Source organism: Dermochelys coriacea, chromosome 24, assembly GCF_009764565.3.
Source record: "Dermochelys coriacea isolate rDerCor1 chromosome 24, rDerCor1.pri.v4, whole genome shotgun sequence".
Lineage (NCBI taxonomy): Eukaryota > Metazoa > Chordata > Testudines > Dermochelyidae > Dermochelys > Dermochelys coriacea.
Window position 1 is genome coordinate 3,679,372 of NC_050091.1, and position 24,499 is coordinate 3,703,870.

The following is a 24,499-nucleotide window of genomic DNA, read 5'->3' on the forward strand; positions in this document are numbered from 1 at the left end:
GATTCAGGAGGAGGGGGGAAGAGATGAGTTTCCAATGCATCTTAAGGCCCCGATCCTTCCCCCGTTGAAATTAATGGCCAAGTGTCCAATTGGGCTCAGAGCACAGGCTGCCCCAATACAGAACCCCGCCCCCCCCGTTAGAGTCCACAGCACATTTCACCAGCTCCAGCCCTGATCCCACAAGCCGCATCCTGCCCGCAGGTAGAGACCCCGGTACAAACCCCCATCAAAACCAGCCCCGTCCCCCTGGGCCAACCTGCCAGATCCCCCCAGCACCTGGCCCTGCCCCACCCCTCACACGGTCACGTCACCCACTTGCAGTGACCCTGATAGGTGATGGCGAATCAGGCCCAGGAGCACCTGGCAGGATCGGGGCCCCTTGCACCAGTGATGAAGGGGAAGGGGGGACGCCCAGAGAGTGACGAAGATGGGACAGTGCAATGGATCCCTAGGGGCAGGGTCCCTTTAAGCCCACTGGCCCCAGCTAGGACAGCGATGGATGGGTGTAGGGGCATGGGATGGATGGTGAGACATGTCTCACCTGCTGTGCTTTATGATCTTGGGCGATTCGGGGTCAAACCCAGCTTTTCCAGCTGTTCCCCCCATCCCTGGGGTCCCCTAAACAACTCCCCCTTCAGCATGTCAAGAGGACGGAAAACAGTACCAGAGGCCTCGGGGTATCCACAAGCAGGGAGAGCTCCCCTCCCTCTTCCTCTGTCCATGGGGCTCATCCCCTATGCTGGAGGGATCCCCCACTCCATGGCGTGTCATGTTCCCTGGTTTGGAGAATCTGATTGCAGCTGAGACCCCTCCACAAACTCATAGCATATGTGCACCGGCAACAAGGTCAGGTTGGCTCAGGGCCCCCCACCATCCCCTGGGCCCATTGCCGTAGCTATGTCCTGGATCAGGGTTCAGGGCCTCCGTGTTACAAGGATGAAAAGAGGGGTTCGCTCTCCAGAGCACCTATCGCTGGCACTGAACCCCCTTCAATCCCATCCCCCTTGATCAGTCAGCCCCTGTTCCAGCAGTCTGCTTCCCTGCACTGTACCCGGGGGCACGGGAGCCCAGCAACCAGCCAGCCATGCAGCACTGGCAAACAGTAGCTGGCACACTGCAGCAAATCCCAGCCAGCCAGCTGCACATCATGCCTGCAGCGCGGGCTGGGCTCCCAGAAGTCCACGTCTGAGCGGAAGGAGAATCCCCTTCAGCTCTTAGCATTACAGAGACAATGACACACAGGGGAGCAGTGCTGATTCTAGCCAGCAGGGGGGCAGTGGCGCATGCACAGACAGTCAGACCCCAGCCAGTGCACTGCCACATCAGCACAAGGGCTACAGATTATTCCTCCTGCCTATCTGTGCCCCACACCAGCCCCCGGGAAATTGAAGGGGCACAGACCAGCAATCGCCACTGCCCCCAGGGGGGTGACTTCAGCCCCCATCGCTCTGCCGGGACCCCTTCCCGATGGTACAGGGGAGAACCGACAGGTTCCCGCCGAGCGGGTGGGGGCTAAACACGCGTGCCTGTTAAGAGAGGTGCCAGAGGAAGGGCAGTCTCGGGGATGGGCAGATTGGCCTAGGGGGCAGCGCTGTGTCCCCCTTATGAACCCCACTCCAGGGCTCCAGGTCAGGCCCACAGGCTGACACTTGGTGTTACTTGACACATGCTACATCCATGGAACACAGGGAGCGGCTGAGAGCACCGGCTAGACACAGCGTAATGGGGCAGGGGCCAAGCTCTGCCAGTGCCTCTCGATCCCGACCTGCAGTCCCCTGCTACCCCAGCCCTGGGCTCCTCCAACTCACATTTACAAACCTCAGGGAGCAGGTAGAGCAGGAAACTCGCGCTTGACCCACTTTTGTGCACCACGTATTCTGGGCCCTGCCAGGCCCCTGGAGTCACTCGGAGCAGCCTCTAGGCTGCTCTAACTCTCACTCTGCTCCTCATGGCCCCAGGGGGGCAGAGAATACCCACAGAGTGCAGTGCGCTGCAGCCATGGCCCCAATCCACCCCCTCTGCCAGGGGCTGGGGGGTATGCAGAGCCCTTATGCCAGGTTCACCCTGGCCGGGAGGCCACTTGTGCTGGGCCGGATTCCCAGGGGACTGTTTTCCCCTTCCTTTAAGGGCTCTTTACGCTGTCGGAGCAGCCTAGGGAGCCTGGGTGTCACTGAGAACTAAGCTCCCATCCTCAGCTCATCCCCCATCCGAGCCCCCAGCACGCAGCCACTCCAGCCCTAAATTCAGCCTCCTACAGCCAGGCTGCTGCTGGGTCATCAGCACAGGGCAATGGCCTCCCCCCCCGCCGCCCCACACACACCTCCCCCACAGCGGCAGGAGCTGAGAGCTGCTGGGCCTGATTTACAGCCCCAGCTCCCTTTGGCCATCAAGGGGCCTTATTTCATCATTATCACCCACTCTCCTGCTGCTTTATGTCATCGCCCTGCGGCACTGCCATCTCCACAGCGACCTGCGCGAAGCTCCCGGCATCCGTCCCCAGCCGCGGAGCTATCAGGCCTCGGCACTCAGCCATCTTCCCACCGGGGCGGGCCAGAGGTGCTGGTGTGGGGCTCAGGATGCCTGGGTCCTATTCCTGAGTGTTCACCTCTCCGTGCCTCAGTTTCCCCAGCTGTAAAATAGGGGGCCATGTCACAACTTTTCCTGTGCTTTGAGATTGATGGGTGGAAGCCACTGGAGGCTGTTCCCGGGGCTGGATTCCACTCCCCGCCCGGGGGAGCTTTACCTTCAAGAGTGACTCTAGTTACTGGCTTGTTATTTCCATTTCCCGACCGAAGTGTTTCCCCTGCACCCCGAGTCAGGTGACGTCGCATGGTTACAAAAATCGCTGCCCGCCCCGCTCCCTGCACAGAGTCGCTGAACGTCGGGCGAGCCCCACACACGGCCCTGCTGCAAACCCTGGCTGGAGCAGCGAAGGGGAAAGAAAGAGGAGACCCAGAGAACGGGAGACCTGAGGGTTTTTTGCCCTTTGGGCCTTGCTCTGATCTAAACAATCAATGAGGCTGAGACCCGCCCTCCAGCAGGTGCAAAAGCTGCACTAAATCCTGTCATCGCTGCCCTAGCTATCTCATGGTCCTGCCGGCCCAGTAAGCAGTGCCACTCCCCGCGGGCTGCAGCCTGGTTCCTGGCTGTCTCACATGAGCCCTGAGACCCAGCTGCGGGTCACTGCCCTCAGAAAGGCCCCCTCTTTCCTCCGCTAACTCCAGCCCCTGAGATCGAATCAAGCCGATGGGGGCTGAACTAAAAGCATCGCCCTGTGGGGAAGGGGTCTGGGCCCAGCTCCCATGCTGGGCCCATTCCACTCTCCAGGGCCTGGTATAGCCGAGGGGGACGGAAAACTAATGACCCAGGGAGCCTGGTACAGGGATCCGGGGGGGGGGAAATCTTTCGTGAAGAAACAGAGAAACATTTTCAAAACCTCAGACAACCGTCCCCCTTTCAGGAGGCTGATTTGTCCTGCGTACCCCCAGATCTCACCTCACTTAAAAGCGACTTGCTTACAAAATCAGACATAAAAACACAACAATGTCACATCTCATTGGTACTGACAAATTGCTGACTTTCTCATGTTGACCATGTAATTGTAAGATAAATCAATCGGAATATAAATCTTGTACTTACATTTCATACAGACAGTGACTTGTTTATACTGCTCTATGGACTGAAATGTTCGTTGGTACTGACTTCGCTAGGGCTTTTTATGTAGCCTGTTGTAAAACTAGGCAAAGATCTAGAGGAGTTGATGTACCCCCTGGTAGACCTCTGTGTAGCCCCAGGGGTACGTATATCCCTGGTTGAGAACCACAGGTGTAGACATAGCTTTGACGATCCAGGCCTTTTGAAAATGGGGTTTAGGTTCCTAAGTCACTTAGCTAAGGTACCCCTAGCATGGCCGTAATAATTAGCGTTTGTTATGATGGGAATTTGTTTCTGATCAATAAATGACCCATAAAAGGATCAAGGTCTATTCTGACCACGGCCCAGTGATCAGAATTTAAATGCCACTCCACGCCCTCACCCCTTTCTAGCCTCACTCCCATACCACACACCACAGCGGATTGGCCCTTTCCTCACTAAACCTTCACTGAGCTGGCATCCAAAGTGCCCCATCGCTGGCACTGCCAGGACCCGCTGCCCACCCCAGCAGCGGGTAAATCTCTCCTCCGTGCAGTGCCCAGTGCTCTGGCTCAGGTCCAGCGCCACACTTAGCTGTCAGCATGGGGACAGGCCACTTGATTTCCATGGGGCTTCTTCCCAAGAGCTTAAATTGAAGCAGGCGCATAAGTGCTTTGCAGGATGGGGGCTGGGGCCCTCCACCCCACGCAGGAGCAGGGCTGGAGCACAGGCCAGGATCAGAGCCAGACGGAACCCTGGGAGCGCTGGGGGTGGGAGCTGGGCTGGGAGCAGGAACGTCTGGGGGAGACCGGACCCTTCTAGGGCAAGCGAGAACTGGGGGGGGATGTCGGGGTGTGGATTTGCAGGCAGGAGTCCCACCTGAAACTGACCCCCAGTGGCACGACAGGGCCCCAGGACCGCTGCATTGCATGGTTCCAGCCAGGCTCTTTGTGAAGGGGAACACAAAGGAAATGCAACGAACTGAGCCCAGAGGTCAGCGGCTGCAAACTATACGATGCTCCACAAACCAGGTTTCTCAACCCCCACCACAGCCCCCGGGAGCCATGCAGGCTTGCCCCAGCCACCCCCAGCCATGCACAGGCACATGGCATTGGCACTCGGAGCAGGACGGCCCAACCAGCCGCCCGTGGGTCTGCCCCAGAAGCTGTGCTGATGTACGCCCCCCTGTGGCAGGATTGGACAAAGCGCAGATAAACGCAGGGTCCACGGCTCTCCTGGGGGCTGGATAGGTCCAGTAGAGCACGGAGCTCAGCTAGGGTGGGGAAGGATGCCAGAGCCACCCGGGGGAAATGGATGCATTGGTCGAACGCCCATGGATGTGCACAAGCAGGGTGAATACCAGGGCCTGATTTCCAGCTGGGCCAGCAAACTGGAAATGAACCCGCATGTTCTCCATGCGGCACTGTGGAAAAAGCTTGTGTCCCAGCATCTCCGGGCCGCAGTGAGTTTGGCGGGTCCCCGTCCAACTCCCTGCCACAAAGCTACCCTCTGACACCCGCCCTTCAGCACCCAATGCAGACGGTTAACCCATTCACGCCAGCAGCGCCCGCCCCCCAAGCTAGGGTCAGCATCCTTCCCACTGTACAGACTGGGAAACTGAGGCAGGAGAAGGGCAGGACCTTCTGCAAGGCCCCACAGTGGTTGAACTGCCAGCACCACCCGGCTCTTTTGGCGCCTAGTCATGGGCTTTAAGCACAAGGGAATTCTGTCTCCCGCCTCATCCCAGGCTGCTCAGAACAAACTGGAAGCAGCCTCGGCAGAGCCACTGAAGCCTGCCAGAGCCCAGTGTAGACAGAGCCCCAGGGCTGCCTCCAGGGCCCTGCGGCAAACGCCCAGCGTGGGAGGGTCTGACCGCCTGGCTCCTCAGTGCACTAGGGGATTGGGGGCGAGTAACAATTGGCCCCAAAGCCGGGAATCCCGCCTGATACAGCAGCACAGGCCTAAAGCAAGAGCTGCCCTGATCCTCAGCAGGTCGCAGGGACTGACTGTGGCTGGGGCCCTGGCTCCGCTGACTCCCCTGGAACGAGACCCATTTACATCGGATGGGGATCAAGCCTAGTGCCTCCTGTTCATGCAGGGCCGGGGGGCCCCTCCCAGGAGCACAGCCCCCACCCTGCCATGGGGGTGAGGGGAGCAGACATGGGGGAGGAAAGAGGATGACAGGCCATGCATGCTACAGCATCAGCCAGGGGTGGCAGGGGCTTCTCACAGAGACAGTCAGTAGCTGGAGGCCACAGCCGCTCTCAGGAAGGATCGCCCCAGCAGGGCAGGGCCAGCCCCATTCACAGGCAGGAACCAGTGGGGCGGGGAGGGGAGCAGCCCAAGATGACACAGCAAGGGAGGGTCAGAGCCAGGAACCGAACCCAGGAGTCCTGCTGCCCCGTGGTCTACACTAACCCCCAGCCCCCACTCCTTCCCCATGCCAGGAATGGAACCCAGGTCTCCCGGCGCCCTGCTGTGACCAGACTCTGCTCCCCTTCCAGAGCCAGGGACAGGACCCAGGAGTCCTGGCTTCCAGCCCCTCCCCCCCAACCCACTAGTTCCTGCTCCCCTCCCAGAGCCAGGGACAGGACCCAGGAGTCCTGGCTCCCAGCCCCCTCCCCACACACACACAGACACACAAACCCAACCCATTACACCCTACCTAGTACAGCCAATACACTTCTCCCAGAGAGCAGCTTCTCCTCATGATCCCCCCTGTAGGGAAATGGGGGTGGGGAGGGGTCTTGCGAGACTCTAATGTGGGGGGGAAGTAGCTTGCGGGCAACCAATAAGGTCCAGGTGGTGTCATGGAGAAGGGGGACTGTAGGCATGGGATGATCCATATTGTAACAGCCGGACTAGCTGGGCAGTAACCAGCCCCATCCCGCACTTCGGGGGCAGATCTAAAATTGAGAACACTCTGCTCCCCACAGAAATACCTGTGTCCGGTGCTCACCCTGCCCCTACCCAGCCCTCTGCCCCACACTCTGTTTGCCAAGGGCCCCAGGCATCATTGGGCACAAAGCACAGCTGGCCTGAGCCGGTGGCATCCCGCACCAGAGGGAGGATCGGGCTCCCCCTGCCCCCCCCACCCCCAGCGAACTGGGCAGGGAGAGCCCGATGCAAAGCCCACGCTGGGCTCCTGTCCCCCCGTAATGCCCATACGGTCTGCAAAGAGCACCTGGGGCCGGGGCTGGACCCCTGTTCCCCAGCCCCTGCTTCTCCCTTCTGTGGGGCAGCCTGTGTAGGGGGCAGCATCACAGCCCCATTGCCACACCCACAGAGCCAGCCAGGGCATTGTCCTACCCACCCACAGCACTCCTGGCTCCCCTCCCCCATCTGGGCTGTGCCAGGCTGTGGGGCTGGCTGCCCCATGCCTCAGCACAGGGGCTGCTCTAAATGCACCCCTGCACGGGGGGCCTGAACCTGCATGGGATGGACAGGGGTGCAGCTAGGGTACCTGAGAAGGAGAGCAGTTTCCCACCTGGTCCCAGGGAGTGGGGTCTCCCCAGTCTGCTCTGATCCTAGCTGGGGCTGGCACAGGCTACACATGGGGTCTGTCGCCCATCCATCCCCCCAGCACCCAGCCTGGAGCAAGACAGTTCAGAGCCCTGGGCACCCACTTATGGCCAGCTGGGGGGAGCCCTGGGGGTTGGATTGGGGGTCTCCACCCTTTACGTCTCTGAGCCTCCCCCACATAACACCCCCCTAATGTCCCATCTCCAAAAACATCCCTGTTCCCCGCACCCCGATCTCCTGGGTCCCTGACCCCGATACCACCTCCCCGCCCCTCCACAACAGCAGCATGCCCCACATCCACCTGCCAAGGTGCCCCCCACGAGTTATGACTCCCCCACACTGGCCCCACCGCAGTCACCGGGGGCGGGGGGGTGCTGGCATCTTCCACCACCACCACCCCACCCTGCCACTCGGGGGGGAGGCGCTGCCAGCTCCTGCCCCCTCCCCACCGCGGTCACTGGGGGGGCGCTGCCAGCTCCCGCTCCCGCCCCACTCACACTTCGGTGAAGTTCTCCGTCCCCACCAGCTCGCCCAGCCCGCGGACGCGGCTGGGCTCCAGGCACTGGAGCGAGGTGGCCCCGTAACACCTGCACGCCCCGGGGCAGGGGGCCGCCCAGCCCAGGGCCAGGAGCAGCCAGGCCAGCAGCAGCCAGGCGGGGCAGCAGCCCGGAGCCGGGGGCATCCTGCGGGCACCCGGCATCGCGCTGCCCAGCGCCTCTCGCTCCCCACCTCGCCAGGCAGCGGCTGGGAGCGTGTGTGCGGGGGGGGGGGCGCCCGGCTTAAAGGCCGAGGCAGGACCGGGCTGGGCGGGGCGGAGCCTGCGTCTCCCCAACACGCCCCCCGAGAGCCGCCGGGCGGTGGAGGCTGAGGGCTGGCCAGGGAGCCCGGCGCTGGCCCTGCAAACCCCCCGGGGGGGGCACCGGTCCGGGGAGAGGGGGGATGGCGCAGAAGAGACGGGATCGGCCAGGAGCCAGCGTCAAACAGCCCGATCTGCAACCCGGCCGGACAGCCAAGGGTGGGAGAGGAAGGGGGGCTGCGGGTCGGGAGTGAGGGGCACCGGCAGAGCTGGGGGGATCCCAGGGCTGGGCTAGGAGGGGCTGCGGGTCGGGAGTGAGGGGCACCGGCAGAGCTGTAGAGAGGGGGAGCCCAGGAGGGGATAGCAGGGGGGGAGGGGGCTGAGGGTCAGTATTGAGGGGTATCAGCTGAGCTAGGGGAGATCCCGGGGCTGGGCTAGCAGCAGGCTGCGGGTCGGGAGTGAGGGGCACCGGCAGAGCTGTAGAGAGGGGGAGCCCAGGAGGGGATAGCAGGGGGGGAGGGGGCTGAGGGTCAGTATTGAGGGGTATCAGCTGAGCTAGGGGAGATCCCGGGGCTGGGCTAGCAGCAGGCTGCGGGTCGGGAGTGAGGGGCACTGGCAGAGCTGGGGGGGAGCCCAGGGCTGGGCTAGCAGGGGAGGGGCAGCGGGTCAGGGCTGAGGGGTGATGGCAGAGGGGGGTGGCAGCCTGGGCCTGGAATAGCAGGGGGCATCGGTGGTGGGGCAGGCGGCTCCGGGGCTCGGGTTGGGTCCCCAGGATCCCCCGTTGCGTTGCAGCCGGGGTGGGGCGGGATTTCCAGGAACCTGGCACGCCGTGGGCGCGGGAGGCGGCCCGTGAGTCAGGTTCCCTGGAAGTCCTCAGCTAACACGCGTGGGGCGCCTGCCCCGACCCCGGAGACCCTCCTGCCCTCCTGGTGCTGGGTCGGGCTCAGCCCCAGGCCCTGGCCCTGCCCTAGAGCCAGGGGGTTCAGGGGGGTCACGGCCCCCCCCGGAGCCTTTCCTCAGCTGACAGACAAGCCCCAGCTGGCAGCGCCTCCGGCCTTAGAGATCAGTGACCCCGACACGGCCCATAACCCCCTGGCCCCCGTGGGGCGGGGGGGGGCTGTCCCCTCACCCCAACACACACCTGTATCCCCCCCCCACTCACAACACGAGCCCCCCACCCACAACTTGCGCAACACAGATGCAATCCACGAGTTTCACATACATGACACACACGCCCCTCCTGGAACACGCCCCCCCCACACACACACACTCCCTGCACAATCATACACCCCCTCCCTACAGCTCCCCCCCATCACACCGCCACACAAAGACTCTGGATTCCCCCCTTCACTTCACATAGGCATGGCCGAGCCTGGGGACCCCTGGATGAAAAAGGGGTTTCTGCAAATCCCTCCCCTTGATCCCCAGCCCGCCGGGGGCGCAGGCAGCGGGCGGTTTCTCCGGTACTCAAGGAACAGGGCTGAGGAGGGGCCTTGCAGCCCGCCCCGCCCCGCACACCCAGCGTCTTCCGGCTGCGCACCAGAAGTGGCTGCATTTTAGAGAAGCGACTCCCGGGTCTGTGCGTCTCTTCCTCCCTCCCGTCCTTCGGGAGCCTGTGAGAGCCTCTCTCCGCCCTTCCCACCTTCTTGGAAGTGGGAGCGGGAGGAAGCGGGCAGGGCCCGCCTGCGTCTCAGATCGTGTTATTGCCTGATAAAAAAAGATGAATCCCTCGCTGAGGGAGAATTCCAGTAAAGCGCGCCCATTAATAACCGGCCCTGGCACGACTCATTGGTGGATCTCAAAGTGCTCGACGGAGGGAGGCCGTTTTACGGATGGGGAAACTGAGGCACGGAGGTCACCCAGCGGGCCAGAGCTGGGAATAGAACGCAGGTCTCCCCGCTACCAGGCCACTGCTGTCGCCACTAGGCAGCACCGCCTCCCCTCGTACTCCCCAGAGGCGTCATTCCCATGCGGCTTCATTCGTGGTATGCCAGTAAGGGATGGAGAGGGTCTGCCATGGGGCAGAGTTAAGGCTGTTAGGTCACCCAAACTGGGCGTTTCCTCCCTCAAAGCATCTCTGGATTTGAGGGTCCCCCCCTGTGGCCACCCCCAAGTGTTCAAAGATCATGAGCTGACTCCCCCCACCCCTGCCCTGTCATGGAAATGCCCAGGATTCCCAGCCAGGCTCCCAGCCACCCCAGGGCAGCCCCACACCGAGCCGAAAGGGGAAGCGAGGCACCCCTGCGGCAGAGGGGACGGTGCTTACAAAGAGTAAGCGGTGGGTGGCTAAAGACAGGAAGGAATCAGGACTCCTGGGTTCTGTGCCCAGCTTGGGGAAAGCAGGGTGGTCTAGTCTAGTGGGTAGGCCTACCTGTCCTTTCCCCCAGGGCAATGAGATCCCAGCCCTCTGCTCCTGCAGGGCCATACGGGTTCATGGGTAATTTCTCTGTCACTGATCTCTAAGGGGATGAAATGCAGCCAGCTGGGACTTTCGCTGAGAGTCCCGGCCTCCCCAGCCCACACAGTAGGGGCCTTGAGCATGCTGAGCACACAGTCGCACCCCCAACCCACCTCTGCAAATTATCGACCGGCTACTAAGCTTGGGAACCGGCTGCCTTCACCCACCTGCGCTCATGCCATTTGGAATGTCAAATCTCTGAGTGGTGAGCTCAAGGCCCCCTGCAAGCCAGGTCTAGAGCCCAGCCCTGCACAGAAGTGGTTGCATATCACTGCCCCCATTGTACAGCTTGGGAAACTGAGGCAGGAGGGGGTCTCCTAACTGGCATTCCAGCACCCTGGCTACTGGCACATGTTCTTTCCCCTCATGGGACGGGACAGGCAGCTCGGTCCATCCACGGACAGCAGTTCTGCTGCAGTTCTCCACTCGCTGAGCCGTGGTGCCCTGGGTGCGCGCCGCCAGGGACTGTGGTACCAGGTTCGGTACCAGGGTCTACTGGAGGCCCCATGTTGAGGCAGAGATTAGACATCTTTGCAATGCACAGAGAAATCAGTCCATCCACCACTGAGGGGCAGCCCCCTCTGGCATGGAAGGTGGCAGCTGATTACCATCTCCCAGCAATGCTGCCCAGCCATTTAGGGCAGCAGGTGGAGGAGGACCCTGCATCCTGACAGTGCTGTAGAGGGGACTGAAGGGAATCACAGTGTCAACTCCTCACACTGGCATTTACCCAAAACACCGGGCTCGCTGTGCCGCAGAAAGTGCTGGGATGCAATGCCCAGGGGGCCAGGGGAGGGGTTTTATGTCTCTTCCAAGGCATGGCAGCTTCCATCCAGGGGGCAGCGCCAGGGCATCAGTTACACTGCATCCCAGGAGGGGGTCCTGCTGGGGAGATGCAGGCTCCTCCCTGCCTTTAAGCCAGGCAATCCCTGCACACACGCTCCCAGCCTGCCGTGCCAGCCAGTGCAGGGGGAGGTGGGAGGCTGGCCTGGGGCTGCCCTGTGCCAAAAGGGCCCAGTCTGGCAGCTCTGCCCCCCCACCCCGGGGCATGCAGGTGCAGAGCACCTCTGTGACCCCCAGGGCAGCAGGGTGAGGAGTCGAGCCGGCATCCAGCCCCAGCTCAGCCACTAACCTGGGCGGGGGCCTGCAGACATGGCTGGTCCCTCTGCGACAGCTTGGCTCTCCTCGTGCTGCCCTGGGCACTGCTACGGAGGAAGAGCGCAGGCTTTTCAGACACTCATGGTGACCAGCTGGGCTAGTCAGGACTCCTGGGTTCCATTCACAGCTCTGAGAGGGGAAAGTGGCTTAGTAGCTGGAGAAAGGGACTGGGAGGAAGGACACCTGGGTTCCGTTCCAAGCCTGACTGTGTGACCTTGAGCCCTAGCTGGCTACTGGCATTGCACCCAGACCCTTGGATCCATCAGAGGGCCGAGTTCTGGCCTTCAGTGAACAGTATGTGTCCCGCTCCCCCCCTTCAACAGCCCTAGTAATTTTCTCTCTCTGTCAGATGCTCCACCCACCCATCCCAGGCTCCTCCCACTGTCACCCTGTCCCCACGTTTATGCCAAGATGATTGGCCTGAAACAGCTTCCGGCGCTGACACTTATGAAAAACCCCATTAAGTTTCAGAGTTAACAAACCACCCAGCCCTCTCTGCCTGGCCCAGTGCCTGCCGGCCACCAGGGCCCCATCATGGCCCCTTACTCTGCCTCCATGCCCACATCCCTGCAGCCACATGGGGCCAGTAGGAGCTTTGCACTGGTCACTGCCCACCCCTGCCACCCAGCCAATGTGCCTCTGCCCTAAGGGCAAAACTTTCCCACTGCCCCATAGGGGGCACCACGCCCAGGGCTGCCCAGCCCTGCCCTAGTGCCTGGGGTCATCTGAAAATACTCAGCCCCATGTCAGAGCCTGCTCCTGCTGCACCAATGCCCTGGGAAGACACCTTACTACATGCAACCTGCTGGCTTTAACTGTGTCCCTGGACACCATACCCACCCCCAGCATTAACGCAAAGGGGCAGCCCCCCAAAGCTAACAGAGCCACCAAACCCCCTGGCCTCTCTCACTTCTGCTGGTTTCAGGCCCTCCGGCTCCATCCTTCCTGATCCAGCTGCCTCTCCCCTCTCAGAAGGGGCCTGCAGAAGCTTCCCCCTCCTCCATGGCTTCCCCCTCTCTTGACAAAGAAGCAGCCACCCCCCACCCACTCCCCAGGTGTGCCGAGGTAGCTAATTGAGCTCTCAGGGTCCAGCTAACTGCTTCTCTGCCATCACCTGGGCCCAGACAAGTACTACTCCGTCCTGGAGACCCTCTGGGACACATCCGCCCCTGCCCCTCCATGAAGGAGGCTTTGAACAGCCAATGGGTCTGGCCTCCTGTTTCACACCCTCCCCGTGGCTTTGCCAAACCCAGACTTGACTCCTCCGCAGCTCAAAAAGCATCCCATTGCTCCCTTTTCAAACGGATACAGCATTCTTCACTTCCTGTCCTAAAGCGCCACTGCACGGCTGGTAAACAGCTGCCATGCCCCACCCCAGAGGCAGCTGCCTTTCTGTGCTGGGAGCTAGGTCACTGCTGGGGCAATGGGGCACAGCAGCTGCAGGGAGTTGGGGAGCTAGGTCAGGGCTGGGGCGGGTCCATGGCTGTGCAGATCCACCAGCTTTTGGAGGCACTGGGGTTACAGTGGACTGCGGGTGGGGATCAGGGTTTGGCCCGCAGAGCCTGGCAACTCCCAAGTGCCACCCAAACCTTAACCCAGCAGTGGGGCAGGGGACATCCGCCCGGCCTGCTACTGGGGACCATGCTGCTGGGGGAGACGCTGATCACTGTTTTCTGCTTGGCGGACTATCCCAGAGCGAACGCCGTGCCACCCACATCCTTTGCTCCCATCCTCGCTCTGCCTGGAGGTGGCTGGACCTTCTCCCAACGTTCAATTTCAGGGCCAGATTAGCATCTGCAAAAATCTCACGCTCTGCTACCATAACCCATTCGCTGAGTGCATCATGGCCTCCTTTGCTGACTGGCCTGCTGGCTAGGCGATAACAGCCTACTACTGCTGCTAGCTGCCGGAGTTGCTCCACAATGGCCCAGAGGTCTGTGCTCTGGTGCAGAAGTTCCCCCGTTCAAGCCCTGCCAGAGGCTGGAGGCTTTTCGTAGGCAGCGAGGGATATTTCCAGTAGAGTTGGTTCAATTTGTCTTTGTCCTTCCCTCCCTGGAAAACGAAGCCTGATGCCAGGTTCAAGGCAGGGTCCATGGACAACACTGCAGCCTCTTGTGGCTCTGACTTTGCCATGCGGGGCTGGAGCCCCAAGAGGGAGCTGGTTGCCTCATGTCCAGGAGCTGATCTCTAGAGCCAGCATGAAACCAATTTAGCCCCAGCTAAGCTACTACCCAGAGAGCTGATCAGAGGCCTGGGGATGCATCCGGTGCTGGTCCCAGGCTGTGCTCAGTCACTGCATGTCTGTGTCTCACGCACTCTGCGGCTTGCAGGCCATGCACTCCCATCTCTCTTCTCCGTGGTCCCATCTCGGTTTCCATCACACGCCCCCCCCATACCAGGGGGGACTCAGGCGAGGTCTGGCAATGGGCTGAGAGTGGTGGACGAGGGCTGGAAGCTGGGGGGGGGGCAGTGAAGGAATCCAAGTGTTGCAGTCCCTGACTTGCCCAGCTCTGCGAACCCAACGTGCTGCCAGAGGCGGTGCTAGCCCACTGGGGGCCCTAAACAGGAATATTTTGCCCCCCCATATTATGTCTCACTCATCCCCTAAAAATACTAATTGCACTATTTCCACAAACCAGAGCAAGACAGCGCATGCTGCCCCACCGGTTAAAAAGGCTGTGTTAAATCAAATGAACAGCGTTTTGGGGGTAACACTAAATCGGCCCCCCCACCCCACCCCTGGAGCTGCCTGGGACCCTAAGCAATTGCTTCATCTGCTTCTGCCTAGCATCACCACAGCTCTCTGCCACAACCCATAGTAGATCCCTTATCCTCCCTGTCCCTCTGGTGAACTGGGCCCAAGGGATTAATGCTCAGGGACGGTGTTCGGCTCGGCTCGCTCCCTCTCTCTCCTCTTCCAACAGCAGGGCTGGGTTTCCAGACAACCTGTGGTACCCACACACAGTTCTCTAACTCTTGAGCTAAAGGAGCGATGCACCTCGCTGGCAGCAGTAGTAGACTGTCCTCCTCGAGCAGGCCAGCTGGTAGAGCACAACACACACACTGTAGGTTACCCCAGTGAAGATTGTGGTGCTGATAACCGAGGCCTCAACGCCCCTGGCTTGTCACTTTGTGTCGGTTCCCAACCCGTTGTGTGTTTTGATTGTCACCCATCAGAGCCAGTCACAGCATCAGTCCAGTCAACAAACCAATCTGGCTTTGACCCCAGGCTCTGAATATAAAACCCAAGGAACCTGCTTGAACGTTGACAGCTTTCAGAATGGTAGCCGAGTTAGTCTGTATCAGCAAAACAATGGTGTATGTCACTGCAAACTTCAGCAGCTAGTCCATACAGAGGATAACAACCTACTACCACCGCTTATGTAACCCACTGGCCAGCATGTGTTACACACACTCCTGCCCCATCCACAGATATGGGACTGTCAGAGCCCCAGCTACAGAGCCAGTAGCTCAAGCTGGAGAGCCGGCTGCTTTTAATCCTGGAGCGTCCCTGGCTTTATGTCCTAGGCTGGCTAAAACAACGCCTGGCAAACGAGCTCCACACATACTTTCAACAGAACACTGTCAATGGACCCTCGCTCGAGCCCTGCTGGGGGCCGGCTAAATGGCAGGAACCAAGTTGCCACCAATGGCGCCCAGATGCGCGTGAGCAATGACTAAAAGAAACCATGGAGCTTTACAATCTCCTTTATTTGGATTTCTCTGTGTAGTTGCTGCAGTGGCTTCTCCGAAGTCCCTTGTAGAAGCCAGCTCCAACAAATAACACACCAAACGTGTTGTGGCCACGCCCACCAAAGTCACTGAGTTTGCAGGTGTGTCACTGAGAACATGGCTTGGCCCAGCGCTTGAAGATTTTAAGCGGTGCCGCCAAGCGGATGGAGGGGGCAGGAGATCAGGGCTCAATTCCTGGCTCTGCTGGGTGACCTTTGGCCTCCCCGTGCCTCAGTTTCCCCATCTGTACAATGGGGCTAATGGGGCTGCCCCCTCCTTTGTAAAGAGCTTTGAGATCTACTGATGAAAAGGGCTAGGGAGATGTTCGGCGTTCCATAACCACTCAGCTTCAAATCTTCACCAGACCAATCCTGCTTTCACTCCAGCTTCGGCTGGGGCTTTTCCGCCCGCAGCCACATTACCCCAACACAGGTTTAAAACCTTCCATTTTCTTCTTTTTCCTTTCCCTCCAGGAAACAAAAAGAGGGGGGGAAAAATCATCTTTGTATGTTTAAAAAAAAAAAAGGATCAGTAAACCTCTGTCCTCGCAGATCTCCCACCGGGGATCTGAAAGAGGGTAGTGGAACCACTATCGGGGGACTGGAGATTATTCAGCAACAGGGACCGCTGTGGAGGAAGGCTCTGTCATTAACAAACACTTTCATGGCATGAAATACAATGGCTGGAGAAACCTCAAACCTCTCAGCAGTGAAGTTTTCATGGCAAAATGAGCGTCCGACTTCCCAGCCCTGTGGCACAACACCCCCACTTCAGGAGTTCAGACAGCATGAGGGAGGCCCCAAAAATTACTGAGGCTGGCTTGGGAATCATGAGATTTTTTTTAAATCAATCTTGGGTTCTTTTCCTTTGCCATCTGCTTTCTGAGCCTTTAGGGGTCAAGTTTCCAAGATTTTCTTCACAACCATGAGAGACAGAAACTTCTTTTTTAAAAAAAAATTAAACCTGAGATTCTCACATCATCATATGACTCCAGCAGCTGGAGTTTTAGGAGAAACACCAAATCTCATGGGACTCATGCTGAAACCAGGAATGATACTGCCCATATCCTGTGCAAAGCCCTCGCTGATGTCCCCAGGGGAACAGAGCCCCAGTTAGCTGGCACTGGCAGGTAGCCAGCCAGGACAAGGGGCCGAGTTTTCATCTCCTTGATACAAAAAAGATGTCAAGGAGCGTGGAGGGAGGTTGGTGAAAAGCAACAAACACCTTAGGACTGGTGAGACAGGTTATTGGGGGGGGGGGAGATTAGGGGAATGAAGGACTTGAACATCTGAACCTCAGGGGCTAGTCCTCCCAGCCATCCCACAGGCAAAACTCCCATGGACCTGGGTGGCAGTAGGGGTGACTTCCAGCAACCAAGCACAAGGATTGGACAAGGAGGGAGAGGAATTGCTTCGCACTAGGGTGGTCCAAGGATCCTTTCCCTTCCCATCCTTAAAGTCCCTGCACTACCGGCCTCCAAGGGGAATGGACTCAGTGGGACTGGGAAAATCTTACCCCTCATCAGCAGCCTGGAGAGGAAAAATTTCCTCTAGCCATCTAAATTTCCTGCTTCGGAGGGCAGGGACCATCTTTTTGGTGTGTGTTTGTACAGCACCTAGCACCATGGGGTCCTGGGCCGTGACTGGGGCTCCCAGGCGCCACTCACAACAGATAATAAATAAGAACAACAACATCTGGAGGCTTTCAGCCCATCTGCCTGCCGACCCCCATCAGCCCAGAGGACACTGCTGCCCATGCAGATCTCTATCTGGGGGAGCCAGCAGCTACTGACCTTCGCTAGAGCTTGGCTGCAACATAGACCGTCCCGAGGTGGGTTTCAGAAAGACACCTCGGGATAAGACTGAGAGTGCCTCCAACCCCCATCTAGGACCAGCCCGGAGAACGAACGTGCATCCTTGGGAGCCAGAAGATGCAACTTCTCCTCCCCTGGCAAAAAGGAAGGAGGGATTTGACAGCAAACAGGTCACCGTTGGGAGCCCCCCCAGCCGGTGGAAAATGCCGTGGCTGCCCTGAAGGTGACGGAGCTGTGTCCGGTTACGCCGGCTGAGGCCTGGCTCGGTGTGTGCGTCCCGGGGACTGGAAGCATCGTTAGTGTCTGAGCATGCCAGGCCGCACACCCTCAGCCTTGCCCAAGTCTCAGGGATCCACCTCCAGCCATCGCCGGCTCCAAGCCAGAGGCCACCGCTCCCAGCAGCCAGCAGCCATGGAGCTGGTAGAGACCTGGAGCGCCCAGCACCCCCCCCCCCCCCGCCCTACCTCCCCAGCTGGAATTGTTGAGTGCAGCGGGGCAGCGACAATTTCACCCAGCTAAGGATCTGTCTGTGCCTTGGCCGGAAGGGGAGAAAACATCCCCAAGTGCCTTCAACCCCCCACCCCCGAACAACTCGAACGAGAACCAAGAGAAAAAAACAAAGGACAAGAGGTGAGGCTCCGCATGCCCCACACACCCCACAAGAGCAACCGCTTGCCTGCATTTCCCACCGAAGGGGAAAAGACCCCCGTGTCCAGGGAACAGCCCAGCACTCTGCTGTCTGGGCCCCAAGAAGTGGGACATTGTTTTCTAGCCAAGGAGCTGTCTCAGTACATTGCTCGCCCCAATGGCTTTGCCCGTCAGCGACAGGAGTGTCCGGTTTAGGCATCCATCAAAAGCGTTGCTGACGGAGCAGGCTCTGTGCTTGTGGAGCGCCCCGGGTTTCCCCTTTGCCCAGACACTCTCGGCTGCAATTCAAAGGCCCAGTCACCATCTCCCCCAAATCGTTAATCAGCTTCTCGCTCTGCCATCCCTCTCAAAGCCTGCGAGAAGCCCTGGCATCCAGGAGGCAGGGGACCCAAATGGACTCCTAGGGTGCAGTTGGGGGCCTTTCCCCCGCTAGGAGGGATGACAACCAGCTGCTCATGCGGATCAGATCCAATCCCAGTGCTGCGATGAATGGAAGGGGTATCAGTGCTGGGGATCCCTGGGAACCTGGACCTCCAGGGAGGTCAGTGGTGGAACCAGACGGTCCATTACATGGTCCTTATGGAACAGATAATAGCTACGGGGTCTTGTTTGCAATGAAGGCTTTGGAAGTAGCCATGGCCTGGAGCTCCCCGGCTCTCAGAGGCACGGCGCCCCATTCAAGTGACAGCAGTTCCTGGGATAGCTCTGGTCTTTCTGTGGGGCGAGGGCAGGCCCGGGGCAGTCGTTGGTGGCAAGAGGGAGGTGTAGGGCAGCCAGGGTGGAGGGCGGCTCCTCCTCCAGCAGGTTGTCCATCTCCACATCCGAGGGCTGGCAGGAGCCCCGGCGCTTGTTCCCAGCGCTGTAGAAGAAGGAGAGGTTGCGGAAGCTGGGGTTCATGTCGTCCTTGATGCTCTCCAGTAGCTGGGTGAAGCAGGGGCGCTGGCGGGGGTTCTGCTGCCAGCACCAGCTCATCAGCTCGTGGCTGTGGGGAGGGAGAAAGGAGGCAGATGGGTTTCAGTTGGATCCAGCCAGCTGGAGGAGCAGCCCTTCCTCGCCCGGCATTCAAGCCGGGGACAGGAACCCGACTTAGTGCCCTAGGGGCTAAGGACATCCACCCCCAGAATAGTCCCCACACACTGCCCTGCCTGTGTCCCCTGCAGGAGTGCCCCAGGGGCGAGCTGGGTCTCCCATTCAGCCCTTGGCCCCTCTGCTGAGGCTGCTGGCTGGGGGACCAGCCTGTGCTGGCGGCGTCCGTCCTGCTAGGAAGCATGGCCAGGCCTGGCTCATGTTCTCCACTGAGCAGGGCGAAGCCAATTGAGGCCCACAGTACTGTGCTCTCCCCCGGCTTTGGGTCTTATCTAGAGACTCCTGGGAAGGTCACCATCTAGGCTAGTGGTGATGGTGATGGGCACTATTCACGTGAGCTGGCCACCGGTGTTAGACCCAGACGGAGTGGAATGATGTCTGGACCCCATCCTTACGCTTAAAGCCCAGGGTAGGACGGGCAGGGGAAACTGAGCCAAGGCCCCCCAGACACAGACGCATCCATGGAGGGGGGCTCTTCCCTGGCCTCCTTCCCTAGGCAGGGAGTTCAGGGGCATGGGAGTGACTTACAGTTTCTCCGGGCAGTTCTCAGGCCTCTCCAGGATGCCATTGTCCATCACAAAGCGCAGCACCTGCTCGTTGGACAAGCCCTGGTAGGGCTGTTCGGCCAGCGTGGCGATTTCCCAGAGCACCACCCCAAACGACCTGCCAGGACACAGGGACAGCTCGGATCAGCCTCCCGCCTCCACCCGAGAGCTGCAGCAAGAGCGTACCCATTGAGGCGGGGTTCCCCGCACCCTCACCAGAAATCACCAAACCAGAGCCCTCATATGCTGGTCACATCATTATGATGTCCCATCCAGCATTGCTCAGTCAGCCAGGTGCATTATGGGAGGATCTCATCTTCCTCCGATGCATCAGGTACTGTCTGCTTGTGACGAAGCGGGACCGTTGTTAATGTTTCCTCTGAATAGTGTGGGGGTGCCTCAGTTTCCCCTAGGCAGTTCTTAAGTCTCTAGGTGGTGGGAGAAGGGTGTATGATTGTTGCAGAGCCCTAGAGGGCAGCTGCATGCAGGAGTCTGGACACAGAGAATGGCCGACACCCTGTTTCCTGGCCACTGATGGCCTGGGCCCTTCCCCCCTGCAAGGTGAGAGCTCAAGGGGTTGGAGAACAAAGGAATCAGGTGAACTCCTGGCCCGGGGAAAGGGACAAAGCCCAGAGGAGGAGGGGCTGGAGAGGGTTTCAGTTTGGGGCTGGCTGGGGACATGGAGTGAAGTGCAGATGTGGTTGTCTGGCTCACTGTCCCTCAAAATGGACCCAGCTGAGGGGTCCTGTTCTCTATACCTACAAGCTCTGTGTTAGACCGTGTTCCTGTCATTTAATAAACCTTCTGTTTTAGTGGCTGGCTGAGAGTCACGTCTGACTGTGAAGTTGGGGTGCAGGATCCTCTGGCTTCCCCCGAGCCCCGCCTGGGTGGACTCGCTGTGGGAAGTGCATGGAGGGGCAAAGGATGCTGAACGCTCTGAGGTCAGACCCAGGAAGGTGGAAGCTGGGTGAGCTGTGTGTCCTGCAGACAGGCTGCTCACAGAAAGGAGACTTCCCCAGAGTCCTGCCTGGCTTCGTGTGGAGCAGTTCCAGAGCATCGCCCGGGGACTCCATGACACTGCTGTTGGGAGCGGGATACTGGACAGGCCAAATCAGTCCCGATGGTCCTCGAACACCTACCAGACGTCAGAGTGGGTGTTGAAGATCCCGTCCTTCAGGGCTTCTGGGGACATCCAGCGGACAGGAAGCAGCCCCTTGCCTCCTTTCCGGTAATAATCCGTCTCGTAGATGTCTCTGGTCATGCCGAAATCTTTCAAGGAAGGAGGAGCCAAGGAGAAAAGAGGTCACTCACCAGGACCATCCATCCTGGTTAGCGCTGAGCTCTCTGCTAGTAACACTGGTGTCTACATGGTGCCTTCCACCCCTGTGGCATGAGGAGACAGGGGACTGACACCCCAACAGCCTGCTCCATTTTGCAACTTGCCCAAGTCAGCAGTCATGCTAGAAAAAGAACCCAAGAGTCCAAGCCCCTTGTCCTGTGTGCTGAGCACAGAAAAAGCTCTGTCTTCTATGCATGGAGGAGAAACCAACAACACAGGGGCTGATGCTCAGAAACGCTGAGCGTTCACCCACATCTCCAGTGGGACACAGCCCCTTTGCAAGCCAGGTGCCAAGTGGCCCGAAGCAGAGGTGGACACTGCTCAGTGATGGCCTGACTCCAAGCCTTTTGGGCCAGAAAAATTTATATGCAATGTCCACCTGCACAGGAGTTTATAAAGTGAGGGGCTGATCCTGCAAGGTCAGCGGGGGCTGATAGAGTCCAGGCCAGCCTGGGACTGAGATGTCCATCACCCACCTCCAATCTTCACCGTGAAGTCCTCCGACACCATGCAGTTGCGGGCAGCGAGGTCCCGGTGCACAAATTTCTTGGCGTTGAGGTAGGCCATGCCGTCGGCAATCTCCCCTGCCATCTGGATCATGTCCTTGAGTGACGGGGGGGGCAGGCCAGGGTTGTTCTGAGTGACACATCAAAATGGAGGGGGATGAAGGGCATGTGGCTACTGAGGGGCAGGCCCAGGGGTAGGTACACAAGTCCCTCCATCAACATCCGTGGACACTTTCTGTGGATGGAACCGTGGGACCAGAGTCCTGACAGTTCCATGTCTGAATTTCATGGGCTCGGGAGACCCAACCTAGCTGGGACCTAAATTATTTTTGTATTATCTGTACTGTGGGCGTGGTGAGCAGCCAGTCATGGCACAGGCCCCTGTGGTGCGAGATGCTGAACAAACACAGCGCAAAGAGATGTTCCCTGCCCCAGAGAGCTTCCAATCCCCTCTCCCAAATGTGGGGCGTATCTTCTTCCAAGCTAATTCTAAATCACCTACGGGATAGCTAAGGAGGTTGGCAGTGGGACAGATAGGGACATAGATAGACATACAGAATGTGTAGGGATGGATGGACGAATGGACAGTATGGGGATGGATGGAGGCATATAGATATAGAGTATATAGGGATGAATGGACGGATATAGATATAGAGTATATAGGGATGGATGGACAGATGTACAGACAGACAGTATAGGGACGGATGATGACAGAGAATCAGTGGGCCATGGAATCTGGACGTGGCCCCTCCATATCAGGCCTGGGGGGCTCTGACCAGTGGCAAAGAGGGGAACCTTCCCCTGTGGCTACGCAGGCAGTCCCTGCTCTGTGCATGCAGAACATCTGTAGCCAGGGATGTCAGCTCCACCCAGACAAACCCCCTCAGTTCCCGGAGAATAAGCACCTTCCTCCTGCCCTAACATTCCCTCCCCACCCATCAATAAACTGACTGGCCACTTCCCAGGAGAGACAGGGCGTCAGCCTGAGTTTGGGTCTCATCTCCTCCCGCCCCGGCCGGCTCCTGCCTTCCAGGCCCCGGGCAGCCGAACAGCACATGGCCCGGCCCCAGCGAGCTACCCACCTCTGCGTCCGGTCTGAGAGAGCGGAGGTAACTCTTCAAGTCCCCTCGGGTCATCAGCTCCATAATGACCAGGGCTGGCTGGCCCTGGGACACCACACCGAGGAGACGGACCTACGGCCAAGGCCAGACAGGAAAAGAAAAGCAGCTCCAAAGCAGGGAAGGGCAACCAGACTAGAGGGGCCACTGGTCTGATCCTGTCTGGGCAGGAGGCAAGATCTGATGCTAGCCAGATCGCTGCTCTGGTCCCGTTCGGCAGCAGACCTGTTACCGAACTAGATGGGCCAAGAATCTGTTCTCATACAGCAGCTGGTGCAATAGTGGAGCACATGGGCCCCTGGTTTGTCTTGTGGAGCAAGACCCCTGACTGGACAAACCCTGGGGCTATTCTGTGGGGCTGGATACCTGATTGGATAGACCATTGGGCTGTCTTGTGGGGCAGGACCCCCATTGGATGGACGACTGCTTTGTTCCACAAGGACAAGAGTCAGGATATCAAGCTAAATGGTCTGGCCGGATATATCAGCAGATAAGGCAGCCAAAGAGATGGCCCAGTGATCTGGCTGGGCATGGCAAACAAACATTAGCTCCACCAAAGCTCCCGTAAGGAAAGTGATGGGGTCTGTCTGGGATGGGAGCTAAATGGGAGAGTGGAGTTGGTTGAAAATATTCCATAATCAAGAGAAAATGGCTTTTTTTTTGTTTAAATAGAAATTTCTGCAGGAAAATGTCTATTTTCAACTAAATTTTTCAGGTTTTCATTAAAAAAAAAACCTTGAAAATCATAAATTTTCCTGTTTTCAGCTGAAACTTTTCAGTTTTGGGCTTTTTGATGAAAACCTAAAAGAAAGGGGGAAAATTCAAGAAAATCTTCAACCGAAACTGTTTCATTTGAGTTAACATTTTTCACAGGTGGAAAAGTATATTTCTCACCCAACTCTCACATTAAGCTAAAATGGGAGCTGGTCCAAATTTTTCAAATTTCATGTAAACATTTTGCTTGAAAATTTTAATTTTGAGGGGGAAGATGTGAGACACCATTTCAGGGAATTCTCCCGTTTTTCAAGGAGCTGGTCAAATTCCTTTCAAGATTTCAAAACGTTAAATTTTGATGAAAGAAAAACAAAAGCCAACAGGGAAAGAGTCCAAAAATGGCCACAATATTTTTAATTAATAGGTTCCATTCTGATCATCTGATCTCCTGCTTAGCACAGGTCAGAGACCCTCACCCAGTGATTCCTACACCAAGTCCATAGCTTATGACTGAGCTAGCGCATGTCCTGTAGAAAGGCATCCAGTCTTGGTCTGAGATAGAGACCCTACCACGACCAGCCCTTGTTAGAATCCATCCCCCTGTCTCCTCCCCACCGGATCCACACATACCACGTGGTGACACTTAAACGCCTTCATGACCGAGGCCTCATTCAGGAATTCAATCCGCTCCCTCATGGTGGCCAGCTCGTTGACAGTCTTCAAGGCCACCTTCGTCTCTTCGTCCTCTTTCTCAATGCCCTGGGCAATCCCTTCATAGACCATCCCAAAGGATCCCTGCCCGAGCTCCCGGATCACAGTGATCTTATCCCGCGACACCTCCCACTCATCCGGGATGTACACTGACAAGGAAGACACAGGCCAGGATTATGCCAATGCTACCACAGGGAGCTTCATGGCTCCCTCTAGTGGCTGAGCCACAGAAGAAAATCAAAGTCTACTACTGCTACAAGCTGAGGGAGCTGCTCCTTTAGCTCGATCTGTTAGTGCTGCAGGTTCTATCCTGGCTGGGCCCCCCAGTGTGGGGTTTTTCTGCACGGGCCAAGCTAATGGTTATGGGGATGGGATTAACCCTATAGGTGACTCTGAGACAAGAAAAATGGCTGGTGGTTTAAAAGGCTACATTCACATGCCCACGGGAACCCTATATGTACAGCTACCCAGCCATGTGTCCTGCGGTGGGAGTGACTCACTGACAGCCTGATCCTGGCCACCCACAGCTGCCACCAAAATGGCTAGGAGCAGCAGGTGCTCAGCACCTCTGTGGAGCGGACTCATTACAGCCTGGCTCTAGCTACTCCAAGAATGCATCCAAGTGCAGGATTGGGGCCAAAGACGCAGCCTCAGAGGCCTTGACAATAAGACTCCTATCTTGTGCTGAGAGATTAAGCAAGGCCCCGGGGTCCAGTAGTT

At 58.5% G+C, this 24,499-nt stretch overlaps 2 protein-coding genes across 2 annotated transcripts in view; both read right to left on the bottom strand.

Moving 5' to 3' along the window:
* The window catches only part of NTRK1 (neurotrophic receptor tyrosine kinase 1), a 29,271-nt gene extending 21,416 nt beyond the window's left edge, over positions 1–7,855 (bottom strand). Inside the window, exon 1 of the mRNA XM_038382847.2 lies at positions 7,653–7,855. Coding sequence (XP_038238775.2) covers positions 7,653–7,855 — 203 coding nt within the window. The remainder of the gene's footprint in view (positions 1–7,652) is intronic.
* A 10,525-nt stretch (positions 7,856–18,380) lies between these two features.
* INSRR (insulin receptor related receptor) overlaps positions 18,381–24,499 on the bottom strand; it is a 38,544-nt gene continuing 32,425 nt past the window's right edge. Inside the window, 6 exon segments of the mRNA XM_043502274.1 lie at positions 18,381–18,742; positions 19,375–19,509; positions 20,531–20,660; positions 21,207–21,366; positions 22,319–22,429; positions 23,699–23,928. Of these exon segments, the coding sequence (XP_043358209.1) occupies positions 18,418–18,742; positions 19,375–19,509; positions 20,531–20,660; positions 21,207–21,366; positions 22,319–22,429; positions 23,699–23,928 (1,091 nt within the window). The 3' untranslated portion in view covers positions 18,381–18,417.